Genomic DNA, 17,940 nt, shown 5'->3' with positions numbered 1-17,940 from the left:
CATAGAAAGAATATTAGTAATGAGACAGAGATTATAAGCATAAATTCAGTTAATTAAAAGTTAATACTGTGTAAAACTTTGTTATTACATTGGAAAACCTGGATTCAAGGATGATTTTCGGGGGTGGGAAGCTTTAAAGTTTTAAGCTTTTAAGCCTTAAAGCTTAAATTAGCAAAGTTGCCTCAAAGAGGCAGGAAGCCTGAATAGACCTGGAAAAATGGAAGGAATGGAATGGCTTAGTCAAAGAGCCACTCCTCACAAATGCAGCAGGCCAAGACAATTTCAACATAAGTTCTAGCAAACCTATAAGGAATGAATTCAAAACCTAAAATAATCAAGCAAAAAAATACTAGAAAGTAGTGAGAGTTCAGAAAGGTGGTCGGATACAACATAAAATTTTTAAAAAATCAGCAATTTCTCACTAGCCAGCAATAACCAGTTCAAGAAATTAAGGCAGATACAATATCTCAATTCATAATGCAATAAAAAATGAGAATTCAGTAAGAGGTCTAGGATCTTTATCGAGGGAAGACAACAAAATTGTACCAAGGGACAAGGAAGGAGATTCGTTTAAATGGAGAGATAACCATGATTCTAGGTAGGCAAGTGTCATAATAATGTAAGATATAAAATTTCTCCCAGAATTAATCAATTCTAATCAAAATTGTAATCAAATCATGCTAAAATGATTTTTAACATTTTCTAGAGGGAAAAACGAATTAGAATAGCCAAGAAATTTTTCAGAAAAAGAAAAAAGAAGTAAGGGGAGTTTTTTCCCAGCAGAAATTAAAACTTATCTTAAATCTACATTAATTAATATCACCTGACCATAGAACAAAGCAAGAAGTCTTGAAATAGACCCTAATATGTACGTTAACTTAGTATGTGATAGAGATGACATTTTAGGGGAGAAAAGTTGTCAGAGCTGCTAAACTAGACAAGAAGTAAATTTGGATCCCTAACTCATACCTGTATATGTTAGGATACTATTTTTTTCTTTTAAGATTTTATTTTTAAGTAATCTCTACACCCAACATGGGGCTCAAGCTCACAAAGTTGAGATCAAGAGTCACACGCTGCACCGACTGAGCCAACCAGGTGCTCCTGTTATTAGGATACTATTGTGTATGTGGTACAGATAAACTGCTGGAATAGATACTCAAAAACAAAGTGCATTTATCAAAATAGAAGTTTATTTCTCTTTCATGTTGCAAGTCTAGAGATAGTACAGGACTGATAGGGCAGTTCTGTCATTGTCAACTCACAGATTCTAACCCTGTGTCCACAGCAGCTGCTATGCTTCTCATCTTGTCTAGTCGAGTGGGAGGAGGAGAAAGGCAACTGGGAGGGAGTACGTGTGCATTCCCTCCTAGGGGCATGATTCAGAAGTTGCTGGGCGACTAGTTCTACTCACATTTCCTTGACTAGAATCTCGATGCCACCTGGCCACATGCAGCCCAGAGGGGCTGGAGTAGAGCTAATGTGGTCTCTAGCTCGGGTGTTCCATTATTAAGAAGGGAGAGAATTGATACAGGTGGAGAGTAGTAGTTTCTGTTTCATGTTCTACTCCAAAATACTTTCCAGATGAATTAGAAGTTTGATATCAAAATTAAACCTTGAGGGCGCCTGGGTGGCACAGTGGTTGAGCCTCTGCCTTCATCTCAGGGCATGACCCCGGGACCCTGGGATCAACTCCCATATCGGGCTCTCCACAGGGAGTCTGCTTCTCCCTCTGCCTGTCTGCCTGTCTTTGTGTCTCTCATGAATAAATAAATAAAATCTTAAAAACAATTAAACCGTAAATGTTCTAGGAATAAATATGTGTGAAATGTTTATAATCTTGCAGTGAGGAAGGCTGAGCAAGGCAGCAGAGGCAGAAATCATGAAAGAAATTTTATTTGTTCACATTCGTTAATATTGAAAACTATAAAAGGAAATTTATTTTAAACAAAGTTAAAGGCAGACCACAACCTGGGAAAAAATACTCCTGATGTGTCTAACTTAGGTTCTATCCTCAATGCAAAAAGAATCATTAAGAATTAATATAAAAAGAATATCCTAGCAGAAAAATTATTATGTTCATTACAGAGTTTTATAATAGCAAAATAGTGGATGTTTATAGGTTGGGGGAGAATATCCATACAGTAGAGTACTTGGCAGCCACACATGATGTTATATATTCAGGTCCATAATCCTTTGAGGCCAAATATTCACACATTTTGATACAAAAAATGTGAGAATTTTATATGTGGCATTTGTACCATGTTTCTCTGGCCAAATGTATGGATATTCATATTCAGTGGCATGAAGAAAAGCTATAAGTAGCTTCTTATCAGTTGAGGTCAGGCTTTTTTGCCAAATGAGTTTGCTATAAGCCAATGAACTTGTGGTTTTTAGAGCTTTATGGATTTATCTACATTTTATTCAGCAAAATGATGTATGATATATAAGTGGAAAATAGCATGTTAAAAATATGAATATAAACTCCAGTTTTATAAATATATGTAGAGAGATATTTTTCTCCCTCCTTGCACAGAAAAATACTTAGAATGATTATTGCCAAATATTAACATTGGTTCTCTTTGGTGGTTATTTTGGGTTTAATATTTATATTTTCCTAAGATTTTGAATTTAAAAAAATCTATTGGTTTTATGAAGAGTAAAGGTAAAACTTTCTATTTTGAAAACAATGATCTAAAAACAAAATAAAACAATGATCTTTCAGTTTTTACAAATTTTCTTTTTAGTGATAAAATGTTTCCAGCTTTTGGTTTTGGAGCTCAGATACCTCCTCAGTGGCAGGTAAGAGGAAATCTCATTTTAAATATTTGCCACCCACAAAAGTGAAACAGGCCTTCATCACTCCTTTCATCTTTTGACAGGTTTCACATGAATTTCCAATGAATTTTAATCCATCCAATCCCTACTGTAATGGTAAGCTAAAAAATAAACAGAAAGATTTTATACTGAACACCTTAATAGTGTTGTTACTTGTTTTTTGTTTTTTCTTGTGGCTTACTCAGATTCCTTCCCTAGTTTTCTTTTCGTGACATATTTAACTTTCTGTTGTATAAAGTAGAAGAATTATACGAGGTTGGTGGTTTGAGTGGTAAAGATACTAATGGTGCAAATCTATCATGATGATTGTTGGCTAAGTTCTACTTTAAGAGATTTACTAGAACAAGAAAATTCTCAATCTTGAAAAAGATCAATAAAAATAATCATTATTTTCACATCTTATTTTAATTCAAACCTTCAATAAAATGAGTAATCCAGTATCAGATGTATATTTTCTCAGAGTAATAGTCACTCTCTACAAGGGAAAAAATGTCCAGCATCAAATTACTTGTTACTCATATGACATCTGAGTGGGCTAAAGGAAAAAAGAATTAAACTCCTACAGTGGCTTTCCTCTGTACAGATAGCAGGAGGCTGACATTTGTTTCATTTCTTTTTTTTTTTTTATTATATACCTTAAATACCCAAGGCCTTCTTCCTTTTTACTCCATTGAGCAATCAATCTAAAATGCCAAATGTCCTACAAAATGATAGAAAACTGAACAGTTTGAAGGAGGACAGGGAAGTAGGGGCAGAGGCATGAAATTATAGATAATAAGCTAATTTTCTGCAAAGGGTTCTGTTGACAATTACAGAATGTTTAGATTTCTAACAAAAGAAGGTGCTCTTTCCTTATCTTTAAAATTCATGAACAATTCATAAGACAGAAGAGCATGAACATTTTGTTGGGAGTAGTTTATATTAGAGTTTTCTTGTTTTTCCAGGACACTTTTGCCATACTAATTCAGTGTTCCTTTGATGTACCCTCAGTGGCCTGTTGTCACCTTTTTATCCCTAGCCATTTGAAATTGGGAATAGCATTTCTTTTCAAGAACTGTGTTTCGTGCTTATGATGAAATTGGAATAATTTTTGAAGTTTGGTGTAATTACATTTCATTTCTTGTCAATAAATATGGATAACTTATATTATGTGATAATTCATTTTAGAAGTTCATTTACTCTGAATAAAATGAGCCCATCTTTGGGCTGCCATTAAGTGCAGCTTCTCTACTTTTAGTTTATAGTCTGAAGAAAAGAATCCGTTTGGTTTTAGACAGGACATACTGTGCTGAAAAAAATACAACCTTATTTTAAGGCAAGGAAGCTGAATTCCCCCTTTTTAATTAAGCATTGAGTTTAGTTGCCCGGAAGTAACATGTCTCACTTGTTCCTTTAATGCAAAGGAAGGATTTTGGCATAACTTAATTTTAGTGGAGGGACTGAAGACAAGTGATATTTATCAAGAAATTTAATTAATAGTTTATATATCTTCATATTGAAAAGAAAGCTGAGATGATAAAAATGAAAGGATATTATTGCTCTGGGGACTCAGATTTTCTACAGTATGTATCATTGCAGTAAGATCCTGCTGCTGGCTGATGTTAACATGATTTTTGTTCCTTCTGGACTGACCATAAGACTTATTCCTAAGTTCAAAATGAGTGAGAGGAGTTAGTTAGAACTCTTAAATGTTAAGAGAGTTGGTCTTGTGAAACTTTTAAATCAAGTATATACTTCTTTTCCTTGTTGATCTCTGTTCTGTTGGATATGTTTTAAGTAAGAGACCTGTTTTAGTTTACATTAAAAAACTTTTCTTTTTAAGATTTTATTTATTTATTCATTAGAGATACAAAGAGAGGCAGAGACATAGGCAGAGGGAGAAGCAGGCTCCCTGTGGGGAGCCCAATGTGGGACTCGATCCCAGGACCCCAGGATCACCTGAGCCAAAGGCAGATGCTCAACCGCTGGGCCACCCAGGTGCCCCCATTAAAAATCTTTTGAGGCAGATGGCCTTGACTATCTCAACAAGTGTTATGGAAGAAGCTTTTGAGGATTTCTAGTATCTTACCTGCAACCTGGACATTCTAATGTAAGGAGTAGATTCAACAGGTGCATATGTCACATTAAAGCTTCACCAGCAGTGCTTTTACCAGGAATGCCATTCAACTTCCACTAAGTTGTGCTGATATAATAAACAGTCTAAGTCTCAGTAATTTATAACAGCAATAGTTTATTTCTTGCTCATCTATATAGCCCTTCACATGTGGCTAGTCTGGTCTATGCTTCTCATTCTGGGATCCAGGACTTTATCTGGGATGTGCTTCTCCCTTTGCAGTGGGAAAGAGCAAGATTGCTGGTGAAAACAGGCAGTGGTTCTTAACTTAGACATGAGTGTCATGTCCATTGTCATGTCCATTTACATGCTTGGTCAAAGCTAGTCGAGTGGCCCTGCCCAATCTTGTACCATAAAAACATCCCTGCGGGCCCAGGTTGTATGGCATAAACAAACAAGACATTAGTATTCCTGCAGCAAGATGTAATACATAACCTGGAAGTGAATGTTTAGAACTATACAGTTTACCATACCATGCATACTAAGTTATGGAGTAAACTCTTGACTACAATTAACATTAGGTTTATAGCCATCTGATTTTGTAGGATTTTTGGCCACATATGCAAAAGTTTTTCCATTTTTTTTTTTTTTTTTAAAGATTTTATTTATTTATTCATGATAGTCACACAGAGACAGAGAGAAGCAGAGACACAGGCAGAGGGAGAAGCAGGCTCCATGCAGGGAGCCCGACGTGGGATTCGATCCCGGGTCTCCAGGATCGCGCCCCGGGCCAAAGGCAGGCGCCAAACCGCTGCGCCACCCAGGGATCCCAAGTTTTTCCATTTAATCAGTAGCTTTTTCTTACCTTTTATTGTCAGTTGTGTAATACGGCATCTTTTTCATGATTTTTTTTCCGTTAGAATCTTATGCCTAAAACACAAAAATTAAGCACTATAACAGCTCTACTATAGATTAGTGAATAATTTGGCTGAGATGAAAATAAATGTCTTTTTATTGGAAGAGGGATAGCATTTTTAGGTTTTTGCAGTGGAGTATAGCTATGAAGTTTTGTAATACATGGTTTAAGAGGAACTCTTGAATATAGAATTTTTAACTATTTAGAGCAATATATATATATACACACATAGAGCATATATGTCTACACATACATACATACAAAGATGTAATTAGCCTGTGTGGTAAACAATGAACAATTAAATTGTGTTTGAGAATTTTTAATGCTGCTTTTTCTGTCTAGGAATCCAAGGCATTGTAGAGGCATATCGGGCCTGCCTTCCTCAGATAAAACTCTATGGACCCACTAATTTTTCTCCAATCATAAATCATGTGGCCAGGTTTGCTGCTGCAGCCACCCAACAACAAACAGCTTCTGTAAGTGCTCTGGTGCTGGGGTTGACAAGGAGAAAATGTGGATTGGTAGTTGCTTCTGGTGCCATATTTCCATTTATTTGGTCTACTGAGATACAAAGAACATGAAGTAATAATGAAGCTATCCTTGGTTTGGAAGTAACAACTGATGTTGTTAAATCAGTGATCATTAAAAGCAAGACAACAAAAATTACCCTTACACTCATGAGTCTTTTCTCTGCCATTTGAATTATTTAAAAAAAAATATTTTATTTATTTACTTGAGAAAGAGAGAGAGAGTGAGAGAGAGAGCAAGAGAGCACAAGCAGAAAGGAGAAGCAGGCTCCTCACTGAGCATGGAGCCCAATCCCAGGACACCCGGAGCATGACCTGAGCCGAAGGCAGACCCTTAACCGACTGAGCCACTCAGGCACTCCTGAATTAATTTTCTTTAATAGGTTTTACTAAAAAGAAATGACTAACATCTTCCTTTTTGAAAGTAGACTTAACAAATTAAGGTTGAGGATTTTTATAGTTTCAGTTGCTGATGAAAAATTACTTACTGTACTACAAAGATTTGGATTAGATAACCATTACCTGTTGGACCCAGATACCAAAATCTCTCTTAGCCTCATAGCTTTTTATACCCAAAAGTAACTTCATATGATTGCTGAAAGGTAAAATAAGAGTTCATATAAGTGCACAGTGCCTGGGGCAGAGTAAACAGCATGTTAGCTCTGTTATCAAACTTACTTCCATTCTAGATTCAAATGACCCAAAAGATGGAGTCACTTATGTAACATTTTACTGTTCTCCAAAACTGTTTATCAGAAATGACAGAATTGAGAGAAAGATTTCCCTGCCTTAACCCATCTCCATTTTTTAAGAAGTGAACTTTAGTTTGATAAACAATTCTACTTCTCCCATATTTGACCTTTTAGAAAGCATTGCAACTAACTTCCTTGATCAATACTTTAACATAGTTAATACTTAGGTTGAAATGTTTATTCCTATGCTCACTAAAAGTTTAGTCTTTGACATTTAGGTGTCTTGCTTCTGTATATTTATGCCAATACCATTTTGTGGTCTATTGCACTTTTAATGAACCTGCAATTTTTGTTTGAATAAATTTCCTTGTCATTAGAGAATGTTAGAACATTTTATGTAGATGGTATCTTGGGTAGAGACTAGCAAGGAAAATTAGCAAGAAAGAGACTGAATGAGTCACCAAGCTGGAGGTGTTTTTAACCATTACTTTTATTGTTTGGGAGCTCAACCTGCTCAGTGGATATAATTTTCTTTCTTGGCAGCAATATTTTGTGCTCTTAATCATTACTGATGGTGTGATAACAGACCTTGATGAGACCAGACAAGCTATAGTTAACGCTGCCAAGCTTCCTATGTCAATCATCATTGTTGGAGTAGGAGGTGCTGACTTCAGTGCCATGGAGTTTCTGGATGGTGATGGTGGAAGTCTCCGCTCCCCGTCAGGGGAGGTAGCCATCCGAGACATCGTCCAGTTTGTGCCTTTCAGACAGTTCCAGAACGTGAGTACCACTCTCCTTATTTTTCATGCACACTAAGGAGTTTGAACACACCCTTACTAAATCCATAACCAAGTAGTTGAGTAGGTGTCTGGGGTTAGAGGATGTATGGAGTTTGGGTTTGAAGAGCCCTGATGAGGTTTTGAAGTTTTGCTTCAGGTTGTATACTTGCATGCCTCTTGCAGTCTGTATGATAAATTGCTATAAATGGTGTTGCTATGAATGTTTTAAAATACCTTTTATCTTTACCTATGTCTGTAACAACAGAAAAACTCTATATAGGTATATGATGAATTTGCCCAACTGGAAGTTGATTTGATGAAAATCTCTCAGGACTTTGTCTCACCCAGTTTGCTCCACTGGTAACATCTTGTAAAACTATAGCACAAAACCATTACCAGGATATAGACATTGATACAATCAAGATCATCATCTCAGGACTCCTTGTGTTGTGCTTTTATAGCCACACCCACTTCCCTTCCACTTCCACCCCCCTTAAACCCCTGGCAACCGCTAATCTGTTCTTCATTTCTATAATTTTGTCATTTTAAGAATGCTATAGAAATGTTAGGATTGGCTTTTTTTTTTTCCCCACTCAGCATAATTTTCTGCAGGATTGTTGCCTGTGTTTCTTCTTATTCCTGGGGAATAATCCATGGTGTAGATGTTAACCATTCATCCATTGAAGGACATCTTTTAATTGTTTCCAGTTTTTGTCTGTTATATGCAAAGCTGCTATAAACATTCATGTACAGGTTTTTGTGTAAGGATAGATTTTTATTTCTCTAGGATAAATACCCAGAAGTGCAGTTGCTGGGACATAAGATTATTGCATGTTTAGTTATTAAAGAAACTATTGAACATTTCCATTATGGTTATGCTTTCTTACATTCCCACCAGCCAATGTATGAACATGAGGGGAGGTGATTAAAAGTGTTAATGTTAGGAATCCTTGTGATGATGAAACAGTTCTGTATCTTGGTTGTGGTAATGGTTATACAGATCTACCCAGATGATAAAATTACATAAAATAATACATAGACACATGCAAGTGAGTGCATGTAAAGTAAAACTGGTAAAATCTGAATAAGGTCTGTGAACTGTCCCATTGTCAGTTTTTTGGTTTTGATATTATACTATAGTTATATATTACCTTTGGAAGAAACTGTGTGAATACTCTATTATTTTTGCAATTTCCTATGAATCTGTAATTATCTCAAAATAAAAAGTTAAAAAAATTAATACCAAGTGAATGAAAGACCTACATTCAAAAGTTAAATAAAAAAAAGAATATTAGAGAGGAAGACAAACCATGGGAAACTCCTAACTCTTGAAACAAAAGGTTGCAGAAGGGGAGGTAGGTGGGGGATAGGGTAAATAGATGACAAGCATTAAGGAGGGCACATGATGAGATGAGCACTTGATGTTATACTGTATGTTGGCAAATTGAATTTAAATAAAAGATTTAAAAAATTCAAAAACTAGAAAAAAGTAATTATCAAATGCCAAAATGCTGGCACCAAAAAGGACTTGATAAATATAAGTGGGAGTAATAAAACACTCATAAGGAACATTAGTTACTTAGCTTATTCTGTGTTTCATAGACTGTTCTTAAGACAAGATACAAGCCTAGGAATTGGGAATTACTGCTTTTTACTGACTGGTGAGGTATTCTTAGTCTGGTATCAAAATGCCAGTAAAAATTTGGTTACTAATAAAGTCATTTTGATTTTGTTTTTCATAAGGCTCCAAAAGAAGCACTTGCTCAGTGTGTCTTGGCAGAGATCCCCCAGCAGGTGGTGGGCTACTTCAACACATATAAACTCCTTCCTCCCAAGAACCCAGCTAAGAAATGAAAGGAGCTATGGCTGCCTGAGCAGAATTCTTTTGTATGGAGCAGTGGATTCCTCTCCCACCCTGAATCATGAATCTGTTATTTTACATGCTTTTCTTTTCATTCCCAGCATTTTTTATGTAAACCTAGTTCTCTATGGGTTATATCTATTTAAAACATTTTTATTCCTTTTTTTTTTTTTTTCTTTTGAGGAAAGTGCTAAGTTAATCTTTGCTCAATCAATGCAGTGATTTTAGTGACTTGCAGTGACACTCTGGAGATCAGAAACTTGTGTGAGAAAAGTTGATTTGGTAGTTGTGGTTGTTTAATATGGTGAAAATACTGTTTTTGAATGTTTTTCAATAGAATGAAAAATTGCTGGCATGTGATTTATAGGTTGCTGTACTTTGTTCTAGGCAATATATGTTTTACAAGCCAACATAATCATACTTGATGACAAGAACTTCTTAAATTAGATGATATTGAATTTGTTCCTATACCTGTATTCAGTGCCTTTCCATGGGATGAAACTGTTCCCTTTTGCCTGAATTTTGCTGCACTTTAGATATTGTAGTTTACAAAATAGTATGCATTCACTTAGGACTTCTTAAAAAATACTGAATGAGAAGGGAAGGCACATATCCAATTCTTAAAATGTACAATCAACAAGTAAAAGGAACCTCATATAAGTAAGCCATTTTTATTTGCCTTTCTGGATCTTTTATTTTCATTTTGGAATACTGTAAACATGGTCAGATTTGACCTTTTCATTTACTGTATGTGACATTCAGGATTCTGTATCTGCATAGATGATGGGCTGTCCTAGATTCGACATTATTAGGGTATTTTAATTGGAGTTTGCTAAAATGGTTAGGACTGCTTTGTCCAGGAAAGCTATGAGGACCAAATATATAAAGGGAAATTCAGAATCCATTTCCTTTTAACTAATGAAATACTTATTTAAGAAAAACCTAATTTTTATATTTTCCTTACTAAGCTCTTACACATTGATTTGTACATTGGTGCACATTCATTTAGACATTTTCTTCCTTTTTTTAAGTAACATTTTTAGTCTGATTTTTAAACTTATGATAGTGGTTATGTAGTAATCAAAATCAAATTTTGCGTTTTAATTATATATTATTTCCTAAGCCCAAAATGTATGTATTAAGCATAAAACCTGTCATAACTTAAAAAAAATCTCTTCCTCATGTATTAAGATAGAGTGGACTTTACACACTTTTTTTTTTAGAGTTTTTTTTTCCTGATTTTTTACCCTTAGAATATATTACTTATCAAACATGATGTTTTCAGAATAGATTCAGTAACATTTTATCGAAGGACCTGTGTGCCAAGTATGACGCATATTCATATGTTGGCCAATCATCTCTAACAACTTAACGTTAAAAATTGTGTGTTTATCATATATAGCCTTAAGTGGATGCATCAGTGCCTTGCTGACATGCCTTTCAGTCTTACTGAAAACTTGTATCACAGCTCATATTGCTTGTTCTCTGAAATGTCTAAAGGAGATGAGCTCTCAGCCATGAAGAACTTTGGCTTCTTGAGAACTTGCCATGGTCAGGCTAAGAGAAGACCTGCTTGCTGTTCTAGCTTCGTTCGTGTGAGCAGTTTCCACTTTCCAACCTAGCTAGCTAACCTCTGTATATGTGCTATTAACCTGAAGGTACCTAACTAGGAGTCTGTTATTCTATGGCATATCTCAGTTGACAAGTCATTTTAACATTAGTTAAGTGAGAAGAAAACTGATCATTCTTTCAGTAGTTTGGACCTTTGTTGTCTCAGATGTCCTGATTTCAATTCTCTTTGTATGCTTGGAAACAGCATATATATATATATATATAGGTATATATATATAGCTGTGGTTTTCAGGATTTTTTTTTAACACATTGAAGCCTTAAAAAAAATGATATACACACATTCTCAATGTATGGTATAACAGAAGTAGAGCTTCTCTAGGTCCAGAGCAGGGTCCAGAGCCCTACTCACTGGGCCTCCTCACTCTCCTTAACCAGCTCCTGGCAGCACTGAGTCACCTGTATTGGGCACTTGGAAACCATTGGGCAGGAGCTTCATTGTTTTCATTAGCCAAGTAACAGTACTTCTGTTTCCATTGTCAAATTATTTTGGTCTTCATAATTTTGTATTCTGGTTTTAACCAGAAACATTCCAATTTTTAAATTAATTTTAAAAAATTCATTCTTGATCAGGGTCATCAGTAGATGCTATTATTCATAAGAATTGTGATTCCAGTAAATGAGGACAATTGATGCCTTTTTTGCAGTTTTGAATAAAAACATTTACAATTTCTAAATTATCATTTTGTAAAATTCTTAAAATCTTACCATTTCACTTTATCACATAATGATTTAATATTGTTTTATGTAAAAAAAAATATTGTTTTATGTTTTTCCCTATTGTGCCACCATTCATTCAAGTGTCATTAGTTCTTAAAATGCATTAAAAAAACAAAACAAGATGACTTTCACACCTTATATAATCAGCTGTATTACAAACACATATTGGGGTGACAGTGTCCTGGACAGACATAATATTTCTCACATATGCCTTTACTGAGAAAATAATAAACCAATTAGCTTGGCCATGTCACCTTGTGCTTTGAAATGAAATTTTTAAGATCATAAGTTTTCAAAGTCAGATCAGGGATTTACAACTACAATTGTTTTTTTGATAGTGCCTTAGGCAGCCTTTCCAGAGTAAATTCTGGGCCCCATTGTTGTTTATGCTTTATTTCATATATTTTGCCTTTTTCATTTTATAACTTTCCTGGGAAACCATCTTCAATAAATTTTTCCTGCTTTCATTTGTGTGCGGTTGGTAGTCATGGGAGTGGCATATAAGGGAGGCCAGAAGTTTGACTGAAATTGCAAGAGACTGTTTTGTGCTTTAATAATGTCATACTTGATAATAAGTGTATAAGTTACTAATATATGAATTCATGTTAAATATATCTTCCATTTGAATTCCTGGCGGATAAAGTTATTTCTTAATGTGAAACGATAGTGCCTTGTTTTTATTTATCCTTTCTCTAAATGTTATCAAAACCAGTAGAAAAAAAAATAGAAATAAAGTGAATATAGTATTTTAGGGTGCCTGGGTTCATATTTTACTGAATTGAACAGTTTGGGTTTTTAAAATTATTTTGTGGGATTTACTCATTTAAAACATATTGAATGCATTCAAGAAATATTTCTAGGTGCAGTAAGGGGAAGGTTCTCAGTTTATAGCTAGCTGGATGGCCTGAAAAATAAGGCACTCACACTTAATTAGTTGTGTTAAGCAGGACAGTATACCCACCTTATTTGTGTGTTTGTTTGTTCTTAAAATTGCTTCTGTTATGTTGCAGTCATTGGTCAAGGCCTTGGGAATACCGTGGTAACCTAGATGCCCAAAGCTGATGTCTTCATAGACATAATGGACTGAGGGGAGAGGGTGGAGAGAAAACATTAAATGAGTAATTAGAGAGACATAACCCATGTAGCTGGCAAAAAGCACTTGCCTGAAGATGTGCCATTTAAGCTAAGACCTTAAAGTTAGCTGGGTGAAGAGAGTTAAAAGCATTTATGAAAGTGTTAGGTCAACAGCAAGTATAGACTTGAATATTTTAGGAATGGAAAGAACTTAAAGTATGCTGGAATATAAATTGTGGAGGGAAAGTGGTAGGAGAAGAGCATAAAGACGAAGAGAAGTGATTGGTTGAGTTTACATCCTGCAGGACCTCTGGGGCATACAAAGGAGTTCAGGCTGAGGCTAAAGGTAATGGAATGCCACTGAATCAATGTAAGCAAAAGAATGATGTGATCAGATTTATGTTCTTGAAAAACTGGAGGGCCTTGTATTTTAGATCAGACAGATGGATGTCTGTTGTCAAACTTGGGCCTGGCCAGTGGCTTTGCCTTGGTGAGGCCCTGATGAGGGAGTCAGTGGTGGTCACCTTATGGTAGAGACTCAGCTGTTTGGTCACATATTGCTAAATGTCTGATTCTGGGTCAGTTTCTGAATCCTGTGCTTTTCCTGCCACAACCCTGACTCCACATCAAATCATCTGTGAAGCCCGTATCTTATCAATCAGGTTTAGAGTCTGGCTTGTACCTTGTGGTGATGTTGATCCCCAGGATTGCTAAACCCTAGCTTGAAGCAAGACCATGACCGGTGTCATTTGTCACAAAGCATGGCCATGTGAGTGTTGGCCACATACCCCAGAAAACTCACAGCAGGTTGTATGTAGTATCCTTGGAGAATTTTACTCTGGCTTGGCTATTATCTCCTCTCAAAGAAGTGATCAATGAGACAAATATCATCATAAGAATTTTTACTTCTTACAGCAGAGAAAGGGAGGCCATGATATCTTTGGCCTTTTCTTTTCTTTTTTTTTTTAAAAGATTTTATTTATTTATTCATGAGAAGCACAGAATAGAGAGGCAGAGGGAGAAGCAGGCTCCCTGCGGGGGAGGACCCTGGGATGGGAAGGTGAGCCAAAAGCAGGCTTTCAGCCACTGAGCCACCCAGGTGCCCCTATAAAGAACTCCTTGTATAGAAATGTAAATTTAAAACTCAACATTGGGACGCCCGGGTGGCTCAGTGGTTTAGCATCTGTCTTTGGCCTTTTCACAAGCAGACACAGCACACCAGGTTTTGCAACAGTACTTGGATTTCTAAGACTGGACTTGGAAGAGTATCAGGAATTGGGGAGCTCTAGAGAGTTCTTAGAAAACTGAGTAGGAAATAATTTGTCTCTTTCAACCACTCCTTCCATCCAGTAAGAGGTACTCACTTGTTTTTGAACATATTTTATTGAGTAGCTTAGTTATGGCAATCGACAGGCAACATCAAATTGAGTAAAATTTCTTAACTTCAAAGAGCTTATGATCTAATATGGGAAAGGAGAGTATATAATGCTAAAAAAAAAAAAAAAAAAAAAAAAGAATAAGCAAGGTAAAGTGGCCCTTTGTTCTTAAAGTAAGACTGTCCCTTATGCCTCAGACACCTGTAGCCAAGAGTACAGAGGGGGATCCTGAACATCTCTGGCAAGATGCTCCTCCTTCTCCTCCTTCCACAGCACTCCTTTCTCCCCACTGCTGTCCTAGGACCACCAGGACCTGCCAGTCCTTACAAGAAGCTCAGATCATGAACTTCCTCACTCTAACCCATCTCGGGCTCCTCTGTACAATCCATATCCTAACCACACCCCACTTCTCTGCAACTGCCCAAACCCTGCCACTGTGCCCTTAGGGAACCGGGTCATTCATTAGCATACTGTTTTATCAGTGCATTTTTATTCTAATTAAAAAGCTCTTTCTAAGGACCTTCCTTCCTTTGCAGTCCTCTCAAGTAGTTATTTTCTCTTATTGGTCTACCATGGGGCTTGGAGGCAGGGTTAAGTATCCTCCTTGGTCTTCCCTTCTGCCTTAGATAACCTTTCCCTCCTCCTAAAAACCTCTAGCTTAAAAAAAAAAAAAACAAAACCTCCAGCTTTGAATCTCTCATCATTAGATTAGATCACTTTCCCTCTGTAATATTCTTATTCTTCACTTTACCTCAGCCCTCACTCTTAAAGGCATACCTTAGACCTTATAACCCATAACAAACCCTTTCCTAATCTCAAGTATCCCGTTTTCTAATAACAACCCACATTACAGCTCACTTCCTATAGTACCACCACTTCAACAAATCATTCTCCATCATTTACCTTCAAGTTACTAATCCTACGAATTTTCAAAAGCTCCTGCTCCTTTTCTAGACTTCTTTTCTACTGCTGTCTGCCTTGGCCACTCTGTTCCAACCATACAGGTTTTCTTGCTCTTACATGAATATGCCTGGCATACCCCTGGCTCAGGTCTTCTGCACTTGCTCTTGCCCCTTCCTGAAGAACTCTCCCTAGTCACTTGTAAGCTTTGCTCCCTCACCTTCTTCAAGTCTTCATTCAAGCATCACCCAAGTCAGATGTTTGCTGATCACTTTGTTTAAAATTGTACCTCTTTCCCCAATACCAGCTATTCCTCTTTCCTGCTTAAGTTTTAGGTACCGTGTTTCTTGTCCTCTTTGCCCACTATCATGTCAGTTCCAGGAAGTCGGGGTTTTTGTTTTTTGTTCATTGCTGCATCCTGAGCCTGGAGGAAAACTTGGCATCTTGTAGGTGCTCCCTAATCGACATAGAAAAAACCCCGAATGAATAAGGTATGTGTTAGAGCATACGTGATGATAGAAATTAGTTCATATGAGAAAATGTTGAAGTTTAGAGTGGGGAGGTTTTCTTTTTCTTTTTCTTCTTCTTTTTTCTTTTTTTTTTTTAAGATTTGATATATTTATTAGAGCACAACCAAGGGGAATTGGAAAAAGAGAAGCAGGCTCCCCTCTGAGCAGGGAGTACAATGCTGGACTCCATCTCAAGACCCTGATAACATGACCTGAGCTGAAGTCAAGAAGTCAGACACCCAAACGACTGAGCCATCCAGGATCCCTGAGTGGGGAGATTTTCATCTCATTGTGGGAGGCAGTCAGAACACTGGGGAGATATTGGAAAGCTTAATAGGTGGTTTAGAATTTCATTGAGATTTGAAGGTTACTTAGGGTTTTCTAATGTAGAGAAAGCAGCAAAAAGAAAAAAAAAGAAACTGCAGATCAAGAAATTGACATTGTCTATGGCTTGAAGTCAGAAAACAGTGTGGACTGCGGACATTGTTGGCACAGGGAGAGGACTATGCGTTTGTAATAACACTTGTATTTCACAGCCAACTCTCTACTCTTACAAATGGATGTCAAAATTCCAACTCTGTTAATTTCTCACATTCCTTTATTAGTGAAATCTGTGGTTAGTCCCTTTCCGAAGTGTCAGCTAAATTTGAACTTTCTTTTCAAATTTGGAATATAAATATGTCCCTTAACTGGCAGATTTTACTGTCATTTTGCCCCATGAAATTTTGAGAAATATATTTATTTGTAAAACTCCTTCTTCAGGTGGATGCTACTTTTATCAAATTAGTCCATGATCTTCATGTTTGAAAAACAATGTGGTGTCTTTGTCCTTGGGTTCTGTCACACTGTGGTGTGATCCTGGGCACAGGATTTTGTTTTGTGTTTTGTATTAATGGGGCTTGGAGTAGTAATCTCTAAATTCCCTTTCAAGTCTAATAAGATTCTAGCATAAACAACAGAGCTTGATTTATTTAAAGCTGGATGCAAGAAACTGCATCACAAGCCTGGTTAATAACCCTTAGCATGCACTGTGCATTAAATTTCATATTGCTTAGAGTTTCCAGCAGATCGAGTCCTCGTAAATTTGTATCAGTCATTGTGTGCAGTAGGCAGAGATGACTAGGGCTACAAAGGGACACTAAGAGGGGCTGTGACCTTTCAGGTAGGGTTCCCTTTCCTCATCTGAGCAGTTATTGTCTAGAAATGTCAGGTTGTATTGCTTAACGATGCACATTTATTTGACCTTTGCACTGTCATTTCTAGTCACAAAAGTTATAGTAGGAAAAATATAGCCAGTCATAAAAACTCATGGAGGAAAACATCAAATTTTACTACAGTGTATGGGTAAGGTACTTAAAGCATGAATTTCAGGTATCTTTAATTTGATTAGATATAATAAATTCCAGAACAGCATAATGATTAATATCATCCAAAGATTTTAAAAAATTCCTCTTTGGACAGGAAAATAATTATTATAAATATGGAACAGCCCAAATTACAGAAAGTACAGACTCTTCTCTTGTTGGTATTCTATGTAGCAGTTTATCATCTAATGCATAACTGAAATGAAACAGTTTGTTATATATTTTTTTAGGGTTCTTTATTAGTAGTGTTTCACAAAAGATGGTTCCTAGAATATGGAGAGGGTGCCAAATTATTCTTTTTATGTGGGTATATGTAGAATTTATGGCTCATTATAATACATTTGATATAGTTGTAAACTTTATTTTTTTATTTTTATTTTAAAAAAGATTTTATTTATTTATTAATGAGAGACACACACACAGAGGCAGAGACACAGGCAGAGGGGGAAGCAGACTCCATGCAGGGAGCCTGACGTGGGACCCGATCCGAGGTCTTCAGGATCAGGCCCTGGGCTGAAAGCGGCGCTAAACGGCTAAGCCACCTGGGCTGCTCATAGTTGTACACTTTAATAGTAATTTCAAATTCTAAGTTCTCTCTCTCTCTTTTTCAAGTAGGCTCTACACCCAACATAAAACTTAAACTCACGACCCTGAGATTAAAAGTCACATGCTCTATTGTCTGAGCCAGCCAGGCATCTCGAA

General features: G+C 36.4%; 1 protein-coding gene and 1 long non-coding RNA gene across 5 annotated transcripts in view; one reads left to right on the top strand and one right to left on the bottom strand.

Moving 5' to 3' along the window:
- The window catches only part of LOC144300390 (uncharacterized), a 35,099-nt gene extending 18,600 nt beyond the window's left edge, over window positions 1-16,499 (bottom strand). Inside the window, exons 1-3 of the long non-coding RNA XR_013366997.1 lie at window positions 15,705-16,499; window positions 12,977-13,098; window positions 5,757-5,821 (exon numbers count right to left, since the gene is read on the bottom strand). This is a non-coding gene — a long non-coding RNA (uncharacterized LOC144300390). The remainder of the gene's footprint in view (window positions 1-5,756; window positions 5,822-12,976; window positions 13,099-15,704) is intronic.
- The window catches only part of CPNE3 (copine 3), a 55,119-nt gene that overhangs the window by 36,298 nt on the left and 881 nt on the right, over window positions 1-17,940 (top strand). For 3 of the 4 annotated variants that reach the window (XM_077876364.1, XM_077876366.1, XM_077876365.1), the window contains 5 exons: window positions 2,748-2,802; window positions 2,883-2,934; window positions 6,150-6,283; window positions 7,570-7,806; window positions 9,549-12,676. In XM_077876364.1, coding sequence (XP_077732490.1) covers window positions 2,748-2,802; window positions 2,883-2,934; window positions 6,150-6,283; window positions 7,570-7,806; window positions 9,549-9,659 — 589 coding nt within the window. In that variant the 3' untranslated portion in view covers window positions 9,660-12,676. Of the gene's footprint in view, window positions 1-2,747; window positions 2,803-2,882; window positions 2,935-6,149; window positions 6,284-7,569; window positions 7,807-9,548; window positions 12,677-17,940 lie in introns of those variants that run through there. The other variant, XM_077876367.1, reaches the window with a different exon arrangement.

This window comes from Canis aureus, chromosome 28 (assembly GCF_053574225.1).
Source record: "Canis aureus isolate CA01 chromosome 28, VMU_Caureus_v.1.0, whole genome shotgun sequence".
Lineage (NCBI taxonomy): Eukaryota > Metazoa > Chordata > Mammalia > Carnivora > Canidae > Canis > Canis aureus.
This window is presented reverse-complemented; position numbering and strand designations above follow the sequence as displayed.